The 13,218-nt window shown below is 46.9% G+C and overlaps 1 protein-coding gene across 1 annotated transcript in view; it reads left to right on the top strand.

Annotated features, from left to right (window-relative positions):
* The window catches only part of LOC144752400 (E3 ubiquitin-protein ligase TRIM39-like), a 270,934-nt gene that overhangs the window by 131,160 nt on the left and 126,556 nt on the right, over positions 1-13,218 (top strand). Inside the window, exon 3 of the mRNA XM_078640332.1 lies at positions 12,703-12,933. Within this exon, the coding sequence (XP_078496458.1) occupies positions 12,703-12,933 (231 nt within the window). The remainder of the gene's footprint in view (positions 1-12,702; positions 12,934-13,218) is intronic.

The following is a 13,218-nucleotide window of genomic DNA, read 5'->3' as shown; positions in this document are numbered from 1 at the left end:
AAACGATGGGAAATTAATTATTTATTTAATTTCCCCTTGTTATCGTCTGTTGAAATCCCCCCCTCCCCAGCCCGCCCCACCGATATCACCTGAACAGGCCGCGGCTGCCCTCTCCCTGTATCCTAGTTACACATACAGGAGCACGAGCCTGTACCTGTATACTGGTGACACACAGGAGCACAATCCTCTACTAGTATACTGGAGACAGAGCAAGCACAAGGGCTCAACCCTCCACCTGTATACTGCTGGCACGCCACATGAGCACAACCCTCCACCTGTATATTAGTGACACTGCACAGGAGCACAACCCTCCACCTTACTACTAGTGACATAGCACTGGAGTACAAACCTCTACCTGTATACTAGTGACAAATCACAGGAGCACAACCCTCCATCTGTATACTAGTGACACAGCACAGGAGCAGAAGCCTTCACCTGTATACTGTTTACACATCACAGGAGCTAACCCTATACCTGCACTGGTGGCACATCAAATGAGCACAACCCTTTACCTGTATACTAGTGACATAGCACAAGAGTGCAATCCTCTACCTGTGTCCTAGTGACAAAGCACAAGAGTGCAATCCTCTACCTGTATACTAATGACAAATCATAGGAGCACAACCCTCTACCTGTATACTAGTGACAAATCACAGGAGCACAACCCTCCACCTGTATACTGTTGACACATCACAGGAGCACAACCCTTTACCTGTATACTGGTGACACAGCACAGTAGCACGTCCCTCTACATTTATACTAGTGACACAGCACAGAAGCACAACCCTCTACCTTTATATTAGTGACACATTACAAGTGCACACCATTCTACCTGTATACTAGTGGCACACCAAAGGAGTACAAACCTCCCTCTGTATACTAGTGACACAGCCAATCCAATCCAAAATCACTTTATTTCGGATGTATTGCAATCCATAAAAGTACAGTACATTATACAATGCATTTAAAAAATCACAAGATTACAAATCAATATAAAATAAATACATAAGACATATAGATTACTTAACAGAGTGAGTAGACAAGATCAGTACAAAAAAGTGCAAAAAAGTGCAAGTCGAGCCCATATACAGAAAAAATGCAAAAGATGATTCAAGCTGGAAATCACAGTTATTCATCTAGGCATTTTCTTATTCTCACAGATAGTTTTAAATATTCTAACACCTGGAGGACACAATCAGAATGCAATAGCTGTAAATATACAAGGGCGGGTCTGATTTGTTTAAAATTTAATTTCCTTAAGAGAGTAACGAGATACCGCCTACGGGGGTACTCATAAAATTTACATAAAAATATCAAATGCAGCATATCCTGTGGAGACTTCCCGTCGCAGCCACAGGGTGCTGCAGGTTTTTTAAAAATGTCCAACTTTGGTCTAATTAAAATATGATGAAAGATGTTGAACCTAAAGCGTGTCAGCAAAAATGTATCATGAGAGGTAAAGGAGCATGTTAGGTACATTTCCATAGTATCACAAGTTCTTAACATAATGTACTTTCTAACATTTGGTTTCAGAAGCTCAACTTCATCTCTTAGGGCACTTCAGTTCATAAGAAAGGCCCTCTTGATTGCTACGACATCGCCCTTGACTATATCCCTTGGATTTTCAAACACGTTTAGGCGACCAAGCTTCAGAAATTGGGACTTCAAATATTTAAGCCAGGGTACACACATGGCATAATCCATTGATACAAGATCTTCCAGTATCTGGTGGGTTAAGGGAATATCCTGATTTAACCATAGTTTTGTCCAGCATAACAGTGGTTTCAGACCAACAATGTCTGAAATGTACTGACAACCAAGCTCTTCATGTGCAGCTACGTTCGGTGTACTACCTGGGACACACAACAAGCGTTTTAAGAAATAATTTTCGGCTATTTGTAGTTGTTCACCATTTATATAGCCCCATATCTCGCTGCCGTAAACTGCGGTGGATATAGATTTAGCATTATATAATTGCATCATGGCCACCAACGGCTTTTTCCCCAATTTACTAGCAAAATCAAAAATCGAGGCGTTCACTCTGGTCAATTCACCCTTCTTCCTGGCCAAATGCGGAGCCCAACTTAGCTTAGTATCAAATAAAATACCCAAATATGAAAACGTATTAGTGACAGGGATCCCAACATCATTTAATTTAAAAACGAACTTCTTTTTCGGTTGACGGCCAACATGCATAATATAAGATTTCGAATTGTTGACCATAAGGTCCCTGTCAGACATAAAATTGTTAAAAGCATTCAAAAGTGCTTGGAGACCCTTCTCTGTTCGTGATATTAAAACCGCGTCATCAGCGTATAAAAGTAAGGGAATACCCCTCGCACCAGCTCTAGGACAATCCGATTTTATCTCTTGCAATTCAGACTCTAAGTCATTTATATAAAAGTTAAAAAGAAATGGGGCCAAGATGCACCCCTGTCGTACTCCTTTATTAATACAGAAATTACCTGTGGTATCCCCATTCGCTGAGAACCTCACATTGGCTCTTGTATCATTATGTAGGTCCGCAAGGAAATCCACAATCCCCCTGTCAACACCTTTATCCCTCATGGTCTGCCACAGCCTCCCCCTGTTAACACAGTCGAAGGCTGATGACAGATCCATGAAGGCTAGGTGAATTGCTCCTTTTTGTACAACAGTGTATTTATTCAGAATAAGAAACAAATTAAGGCACTGGGTTATGGTGGAGCGACCTTCACAAAAACCATATTGGGAAGCCGACATGATATTATTTTCAGTCGACCAGCTTACCAGACGTTGAAGCAAGACTCTCCCCATAATTTTAACCATTGAATCAATCAGGGATATTGGTCGATAACAAAGAGGACTTCCCATGTCACCTTTTTTAAAAACCGGGACTATGGTTGATAATCCCCACGTTCCCGGACAACCCACTCTGGCCGCGGCATTAAATACAGCGGTCAGAATTGGAGACCAGAAAGCTGGATCATATTTGTAAAGGTCCGGCGGAATTCCATCAGGACCGGGCGCCTTATTTGCTGTAAGGCCCATAATGGCAACCAAAACCTCAGTATTTTCAAATGTTATATTACTGCTTCCATCATGGGGAATAGCAGCCCTGGTTCCAGCACCCTCTGAGTAGTACAGGCTTTTAAAGTGGCTTTCCCATTCTTCTTTTGTTATGCAGCAAGCAAGTTCATTACATGGATCGGAGGTCAAGAAAGGTTTTTTAACCAATGCCCAGAACTTGGTGCTGCACTTCAGGGTGGAGGGATCAAGTAGTTCCTGCCAAGCCTCCTTCCTAAGGGACTCCTTACGGGCAATAGTAATAGCCTTATATTCTTTTCTACAAGCTTTTACCTCCTCCTGGTTCCTTGGTGAAGCTGACAACGCAACCCTCAAATTGCGAGCAGCTTTGGTACAATCATGACTAAACCATTTCGGGCCTATTTTAGCCTGATTTTTATTAGGGACAGTAAGAAGCGCTGACACCTTCTCCGACACATTTTGATAGGACTCTAACACTAACCTGGGGTCGCCCCCCTCAATCGTGCATACTTTGATATCCTCTGTACACCTTTCAACAATTGTTTTGTAGAGGATATCTGCAGAAACCATGGACCATTTTAACCTCCTCCTCCCATCAGTTGTTCCCAGACTGCCTTGACTAATGATCTTATTTCTCTTCTTTACCCAGGGACATTTAAGGCAGATTGTTAGAGGATTATGGTCACTGAATTCACTCGAAACAATGCAAAAAGAGTCTATAAAAATTTGCATCGTCCGAGAGACCAGTATATGGTCTATAAAGGTACCCCTACCATGTCCCTTAAAGGTTGGAATATCAAAACAATATAAAGGATCTTTAAAAGACATGGCCATTGAAAGGTCAAGGTCATCCATTAGATCGTTGCACAGTTCCCCCTCCTTAGTGTGTTCCATGTGGAGATAACAAGCACGTTCACAAGACATTTCTGGTAAGCGCTTATGTAATGGATCGATACAAGGGTGCAAATTGAAATCCCCCGTAATCATCAAGTTATGACCTAGGTCTTTCATGTTATTAGAAACAAAAGAGTTTAAACTACAAATGTCATTCCTGACCTCACTATCATAGATAGCATTATAAAAGTTCACCAAACCCACACGGACATTTCCTCCAGATAGGGCCAAGCCCATTACACCAGTGTGCTTGGCTTCAACTCTACGTACTCCGCAAGGTATTAATATAGAGATAAAAATTACAAGGCCCCCCTTCGGCCTACCCCTTAGAGATGGCAAAGCTGGTACATAAAAAGCCTTGTAACCTTCCAAAAAGAGGTTACAACTCACCTCCCAGGTTTCTTGTAGACAGATGATTGAGAACTGTTTGATATAAGTCACCCAATTTACATCACACATTTTCGCCGCAAGACCGGCTATATTCCAGGAAACAACATGACATCCTAGGTTAGTAGCCACCGGGTTATCTAAATTTATATTTGTAAGTTCACCTGTAGCCACAGTGTCCTGAGCCGCAGGTGCCATCCGTCAGTCACACATCTCAAGCCCAGATAATGCTTCATACCTGTTCTGTGTGATTAGATCTGTACCATGACGATAATGGCCAGCACTAATACTCCTATTGTAAACATTATTGGGTCCACCTGACCTACAGGAATTCGTGATGTTATAAAAGAATTGGGTATCTTGAACAGGAGTATATGGTTCAAACGCCTGCCTGGTTAAACTCTGTTGTGGTGTGGATTTACAGAGATGCGCATAGAAATAACCCAAGGGGCGTACACAAATACTATTGTCATTATAGACCAGTGAAGAGGCTCTCAAGAGAACAGTTGCCACATGCTGAGGGTGTTTAAAATTATTGACTATACAGTCTCCAGAGCCAGATTTTTTAGAAGGTCCCACCCAATTTACACGTCTAACTGCCATTATCTGGTCAGAATATGTGATGGGAAAGCCACAATTTTTATTGAGCCACACCACAGTCTTGTTTTTCAGGGAACTGTGTGATTCATCATAGGGAGATGCAGGATGTGTACCACAAGAAGGAACATTAGTCAGTACTGCCACAAATGGAGCACAATCAGGTGGTAAATGTAGATAACGATTATTCCTTGGGGGTCTGGGGGTTCTGCTGTTTTGGGGTGTTAAAGATGCTTGTGGGTGCGGTGCCAATACCACTGGGGCATCCAGAATATTATGTCTCTCTGGCCCTGCTGGTGCCGCTACAACGGCATGCCCCCGTCCCTTATTCTGCGTAACATTAACTTCGACAGATTCTTTCCCTTTCCCCCCACAATGAACTGTGCCACCAGATGTTACAGTCTTCTGTGATGATAACAGACCACCCAGCCTTGTGACTTCCTTTGCTAAGTTATCAATCTTATTAATTAGAGGTTTGATAAGCTCTTCTATTTTTGTTGTTATAGAAACCTCAAGGTTTTTTATGAATGAGGCAAGTAAATCAGAGTTTAAATTACCCCCACTACCATTAGTGCCTGTGAAGACAAAAGGGGTTATTGCAACAGGGCCACTAGTTGTTTTACCATCCGTTTTCTTAGCCTTAGAATTATTATGTTTACCATTGTTGTTGTTTTGTTTTTGAGATACATTTCTACAAGTTCTCAGGGGCCTGGCTTCTGTTTGGGTCTTATGCTGTACACCAGTATCATCAGTTAACTGCACCAATGGGTCAAAGTAGACCTCAGCACTCACTATAATAGGCACTGAGGAGTCATTAAAAATGGCATCATTGGTATTAGCATCTGAATCTGTGAGCGGAGTAATATCAGGGGATATTTCTAGTAAGTCCCCTGTCATAGAAGCCTTCCCCAACGATGCATGCCTATCATTATTAATCTGGTTAACTTTCTTAACCAGGAAATTATCCATAGACGCAGGGCCTACAATCACCTTATCAGTTTTGGGTTTAGACATCATAAGCAATGAAGCTATCAACTAACACACAGATACTCTCTAGTCTACACACTCACAAACAGGTATTAAAACAAAATTACTGACAAATTTAAAAATAAAGTCTTACGTGCACACAGCACGATAACCTTCTGAATGAGGCGATACAGGGTCCCTGGCCCAGTCCAGTCTCCTCAGGCCTCTGAGGGCCACAGAGGGCCCGCCCTTTGCCCGGGCTTAGCCCCAGGCGCACCCGCGCGCGCCCCGCGGGACGAGGAGGCGTGTTCTCCTTTATGCGCCTCCCGGCGCTGCCCTTCTGCGTGTGCGTCGTCCTGTAGCGCTGAGGCAGCTGGGGATTGAAGTCAGGGCGTCCCGCTGGCGGAGCCAAGCCCGGCCGAGAACACCACGGTGCAGGGAAATGCCGGCGGAGCCAAGCCCGGCCACAGGCACCACGGCGGAGCAAAGCCTGGCCGAGTGCAACAGCTGATGACAGAAAAAACGCCTCCCAACACACACAAACGGCGTGTTCTCCTTTATGCGCCTCCCGGCGCTGCCCTTCTGCGTGTGCGTCGTCCTGTAGCGCTGAGGCAGCTGGGGATTGAAGTCAGGGCGTCCCCCTGGCGGAGCCAAGCCCGGCCGAGAACACCACGGTGCAGGGAAATGCCGGCGGAGCCAAGCCCGGCCACAGGCACCACGGCGGAGCAAAGCCCGGCCGAGTGCAACAGCTGATGACAGAAAATACGCCTCCCGAAACACACACAAACGGCGTGCTCTCCTTTATGCGCCTCCCGGCGCTGCCCTTCTGCGTGTGCGTCGTCCTGTAGCGCTGAGGCAGCTGGGGATTGAAGTCAGGGCGTCCCCCTGGCGGAGCCAAGCCCGGCCGAGAACACCACGGTGCAGGGAAATGCCGGCGGAGCCAAGCCCGGCCACAGGCACCACGGCGGAGCAAAGCCCGGCCGAGTGCAACAGCTGATGACAGAAAAAACGCCTCCCAACACACACAAACGGCGTGCTCTCCTTTATGCGCCTCCCGGCGCTGCCCTTCTGCGTGTGCGTCGTCCTGTAGCGCTGAGGCAGCTGGGGATTGAAGTCAGGGCGTCCCCCTGGCGGAGCCAAGCCCGGCCGAGAACACCACGGTGCAGGGAAATGCCGGCGGAGCCAAGCCCGGCCACAGGCACCACGGCGGAGCAAAGCCCGGCCGAGTGCAACAGCTGATGACAGAAAATACGCCTCCCGAAACACACACAAACGGCGTGCTCTCCTTTATGCGCCTCCCGGCGCTGCCCTTCTGCGTGTGCGTCGTCCTGTAGCGCTGAGGCAGCTGGGGATTGAAGTCCAGGCGTCCCCCTGGCGGAGCCAAGCCCGGCCGAGAACACCACGGTGCAGGGAAATGCCGGCGGAGCCAAGCCCGGCCACAGGCACCACGGCGGAGCAAAGCCCGGCCGAGTGCAACAGCTGATGACAGAAAATACGCCTCCCGAAACACACACAAACGGCGTGCTCTCCTTTATGCGCCTCCCGGCGCTGCCCTTCTGCGTGTGCGTCGTCCTGTAGCGCTGAGGCAGCTGGGGATTGAAGTCAGGGCGTCCCCCTGGCGGAGCCAAGCCCGGCCGAGAACACCACGGTGCAGGGAAATGCCGGCGGAGCCAAGCCCGGCCACAGGCACCACGGCGGAGCAAAACCCGGCCGAGTGCAACAGCTGATGACAGAAAAAACGCCTCCCAACACACACAAACGGCGTGCTCTCCTTTATGCGCCTCCCGCGCTGCCCTTCTGCGTGTGCGTCGTCCTGTAGCGCTGAGGCAGCTGGGGATTGAAGTCAGGGCGTCCCCCTGGCGGAGCCAAGCCCGGCCGAGAACACCACGGTGCAGGGAAATGCCGGCGGAGCCAAGCCTGGCCACAGGCACCACGGCGGAGCAAAGCCCGGCCGAGTGCAACAGCTGATGACAGAAAAAACGCCTCCCAGGCACAGGAGCACAAACCTTTACCTGTATACTAGTGGCACACCACAGGAGTGCAATCCTCCACCTGTATGTCACACCACAGGAGCAGAAGCCTCCCCCTGCATACTAGTTACACAGCACAGGAGTGCATCCCTTTACCTGTATACAAGTGACACAGCACAGGAGCACAACCTTCTATCTGTATACTGGTGACCAGGGCCGGCTCTAGGGCGGTGTGATCGCACCGGGCGTTAACTTGGGGTGGGGGCGTCATTTTTGAAAATGTGAATCATCATTTTAAAAGCACCTACTGCCTCGTTCCAGGACTCCAGCAACTTTCAGGCATGAATTAAAATGTCACGAGAAGTCCTGTGATTAATTGTTTGCGTGGAAAGAGATTGGAGGTTTGTCTAGTGGAAATTGTGACTCATCCTAAGGTAGCGCACAGGGTTAAAATGCCTGCTGCTAAGAACGTGTACCATGCAGATAACGAAGTGCATATAATGTAAATAGGTCAGTGGGTTACTGCTTCTGTAAGAAAGCTCCTTTTGTTACTTGTCGTTTCTAAGTCAAAATCCTAATATAGAACATTGAGCTATTAACTGTCATTCTAGAGCTGCTGCAAACTGCAAGGTATATGTTAGAGCTATATGTTTTTTTGCCCAGTCTTACATTATCCTAAAAGGGTTAATTTGGATAGAAAACTATTTTTATTATGAAAGAGAACCCTTAACAATGACGTTGTCTTTTAAATTCTGAATTTGTGCCTTTCCCGAATAAGAACTTTAACTATATTGCCTACCAGTATCGATGACATGCCACTCCTACACTACACCTTGTAGTAGTCTGATGTAACATTTCCTATACACTGATTTACACATATATGATTGTCTCTGTGTAATGTGTGTGTGGTAAAATGTGCTCTGACACCTTACACTGGTATAAGTGGTGCTATAAAACTAAATGAATCTGAGAGACAGTGGTTATGGAGTTTTGAGGGGCACTGTTAAACAGTGCTATTGAGGGAATCCGTGGCAGAGGTGGTCATTAGGGGGGCACCAACCGACATTGTCGCGCAGAGCGCCACCAGCGCTAAAGCCGTCCCTACTGGTGACACATCACCGGACCACACTCCTGCACATGTATACTAGTGACACAGCCCAGAAGCACAGCCCTCTACCTGTGTACTAGTGGCACAGTATACTAGTGACACATTACAGGACCACAACCCACCTTATATCTACTAGTGACACATCACAGAAGCACAACCCTCTACCTGTATACTATTGACAAATCACAGGAGCACAAACCTCCACCTGTTTACTGTTGACACATCACAGAAGCACAACCCTTTACCTGTATACTAGTGACACAGCCCAGGAGCACAACCCTCTACCTGTGTACTAGTGGCACAGTATACTAGTGACACATTACAGGAACACAACCCACCTTCTATCTACTAGTGACACATCACAGGAGCACAACTCTCTACTTGTCTATTAGTGATACATGACAGAAGCAAAACCCTCCATTTGTATACTAGTGACACAGCACAGGAGCACAACCCTCTACAAGCTGCTTTCCCGTGCAGGTAAGAGCGATGGGGCTGGGTGGGGGTAATTTCGACAGATGATGATGAGGAAAAATTAATTATTTATTTTTCCCTTGTCATTGTTCGTTGAAATCCCCCGCCCCTTTCCCGCCGGCCCCTCTGCTCTTACCTGCAAGGGCCGTGGCAGCCCTCTACCTGTATACCAGTGACACATAGGATCACAATACTCTACCAGTACACTAGAAACAGAGCGAGCACAAGAGCAGAACCCGCCACCTGAATACTGCTGGCATGCCACATGAGCACAATCCTCTACTTGTATACTAGTGACACAGCACAGGAGCACAACCCCCACCTGATTACTAGTGTCACAGCACAGGAGCACATCCCTCTACATATATACTAGTGATGCAACACAGAAGCACAACCCTCTAGCTGTATATTAGTGGCATATTACAGGAGCACAACACTCTAGCTGTATATAAGTGACACACCATAGGAGCAGAAGCCTCCCTCTGTATGCTAGTGACACAGCACGGGAGCACAATCCTTTACCTGTATACTAGTTGCACACCACAGGAGCGCAATCCTCCACCTGTATACTAGTGGCATAACACAGGAGCAGAAGCCTCACCTGTATACTAGTGACACAGCATAGAAGCACAACCTTCTACCTGTATACTAGTGACACAGCACAGGAGCACACTAGTACCTATATACTAGTGGCACAGCATAGTATATCAGTGAAACATACAGGAGCGCAAACCTCCATCTGTAAACTAGTATTACACAGGAGCACAGCCCTCCACCTGTATACTAGTGACACAAAACATTAGCACAACCCTCTACTCGTTCACTAGTGACACAGCACAGGAGTTCAACCATCCACCTGTATACTAGTGACATAGCACAGGAGTGCAATCCTCTACCTGTGTACTAGTGACAATTCACAGGAGCACATCCCTCTACCCATGTACTAGCGGCACAGCACAAGCCAACAACCCTCCACATCTATACTGTTGACTCACCACAGGACCATAACCCTTTACCTATACCTGTGACAATTAGAGAGCACAACCCTCTACCAGGAGTTGAGACTTAACTAACTCCACAGAATTTCTGAGTCCAGTCATTCTTGGTGACGCTAGAAAGACACACCTCTTTCCACTGCTGAAACACTCCTATTCCTGCTGGGGTGAGACATAGCGCACCTGATAATGCACAGGCTCCTGCTCTAAGCTACAGTGTGACATACCTCACCTGATAACACACAGGCTCCTGCTCTAAGCTACAGTGTGACATACCTCACCTGATAACACACAGGCTCCTGCTCTCAGCCACAGTGTGACTTACCTCACCTGATAACACACAGGCTCCTAATCTAAGCTACAGTGTGACATACCTCACCTGATAACACACAGGTTCCTGCTCTAAACCACAGTGTGACATACCTCACCTGATAACACACAGGCTCCTGCTCTCAGCTTCAGTGTGACATACCTCACCTGATAACACACAGGCTCCTGCTCTAATCCACAGTGTGACATACCTCACCTGATAAAACACAGGCTCCTGCTGTGAGCCACAGTGTGACATACCTCACCTGATAACACACAGGCTCCTGCTCTAATCCACAGTGTGACATACCTCACCTGATAACACAAAGGCTCCTGTTCTAAGCCGTAGTGTGACATACCTCACCTGATAACACACAGGCTCATGCTCTAAGCCACAGTGTGACACACCTCACCTGATAACACACAGGTTCCTGCTCTAAGCTACAGTGTGACATACCTCACCTGATAACACACAGGTTCCTGCTCTAAACCACAGTGTGACATACCTCACCTGATAACACACAGGCTCATGCTCTAAGCTTCAGTGTGACATACCTCACCTGATAACACACAGGCTCCTGCTCTAATCCACAGTGTGACATACCTCACCTGATAAAACACAGGCTCCTGCTGTGAGCCACAGTGTGACATACCTCACCTGATAACACACAGGCTCCTGCTCTAATCCACAGTGTGACATACCTCACCTGATAACACAAAGGCTCCTGTTCTAAGCCATAGTGTGACATACCTCACCTGATAACACACAGGCTCCTGCTCTAATCCACAGTGTGACATACCTCACCTGATAAAACACAGGCTCCTGCTGTGAGCCACAGTGTGACATACCTCACCTGATAACACAAAGGCTCCTGCTGTGAGCCACAGTGTGACATACCTCACCTTATAACACACAGGCTCCTGCTCTAACCCGATAGTGTGACATACCTCACCTGATAACACACAGGCTCCTGCTCTGAGCCACAGTGTGACTTACCTCACCTGATAACACACAGGCTCCTAATCTAAACTACAGTGTGACATACCTCACCTGATGATACACAGGCTCCTGCTCTAAGCCACAGTGTGACATACCTCACCTTATAACACACAGGCTCCTGCTCTAACCTGATAGTGTGACATACCTCACCTGATAACACACAGGCTTCTGCTGTGAGCCACAGTGTGACTTACCTCACCTGATAACACACAGGCTCCTAACCTAAGCTACAGTGTGACATACCTCACCTGATAACACACAGGCTCCTGCTGTGAGCTACAGAGTGACATACCTCACCTGATAACACACAGGCTCCTGCTGTGAGCCACAGTGTGACATACCTCACCTGATAACACACAGGTTCCTGCTCTAAACCACAGTGTGACATACCTCACCTGATAACACACAGGCTCCTGCTCTAAGCTTCAGTGTGACATACCTCACCTGATAACACACAGGTTCCTGCTCTAAACCACAGTGTGACATACCTCACCTGATAACACACAGGCTCCTGCTCTAAGCTTCAGTGTGACATACCTCACCTGATAACACTCAGGCTCCTGCTCTAATCCACAGTGTGACATACCTTACCTGATAAAACACAGGCTCCTGCTGTGAGCCACAGTGTGACATACCTCACCTGATAACACACAGGCTCCTGCTCTAATCCACAGTGTGACATACCTCACCTGATAACACAAAGGCTCCTGTTCTAAGCCGTAGTGTGACATACCTCACCTGATAACACACCGGCTCCTGCTCTAATCCACAGTGTGACATACCTCACCTGATAAAACACAGGCTCCTGCTGTGAGCCACAGTGTGACATACCTCACCTGATAACACAAAGGCTCCTGCTGTGAGCCACAGTGTGACATACCTCACCTGATAACACACAGGCTCCTAAACTACAGTGTGACATACATCACCTGATAACACACAGCCTCTTAACCAACTTTTCTTTGTTTCTCACAGAGCAACTTAAGAACTGAGAAGAAGAAACTTGAATCTGAGTTTGAAAAACTGTGGCAGCTCATGAAAGAAAATGAGCGAACAATGCATGAAAAACTGGAGGAGATGGAGAAGAAAATTCCCATGGTAGAAAATGCACGTATTACCAAACTGTCCAATCATATCACCTCTCTCAAATCCCTGATAACAGAGATAGAAAAGAAGTGTGAGGCGCCGGCCTGGGAACTCCTTAAGGTGAGACACTGTTTGGTAAATAAAACAAAATAAGGAAGTGAAATATTCTTATTTTGTGTTCAGCATACGATCTCCTGACAGGGTTAATGCACAGTGACCCCATGCACTCTAACAGCTGCACACAATATACAGACATGGATTATTTACATTGTCCTACTTGATGCTGAAAGTTCAATTCAATATACAAACAGTGGAATGTACAGTGACCTCTTGCAGTGTTATATACAAGTTAAAGAAACACACCAAGCAATTCTAGTGACACAAATTAACACTTGGAGACCAAGG

This window comes from Lissotriton helveticus, chromosome 5_1 (genome assembly GCF_964261635.1).
Source record: "Lissotriton helveticus chromosome 5_1, aLisHel1.1, whole genome shotgun sequence".
In the NCBI taxonomy this organism is placed as follows: Eukaryota; Metazoa; Chordata; class Amphibia; order Caudata; family Salamandridae; genus Lissotriton; species Lissotriton helveticus.
This window is presented reverse-complemented; position numbering and strand designations above follow the sequence as displayed.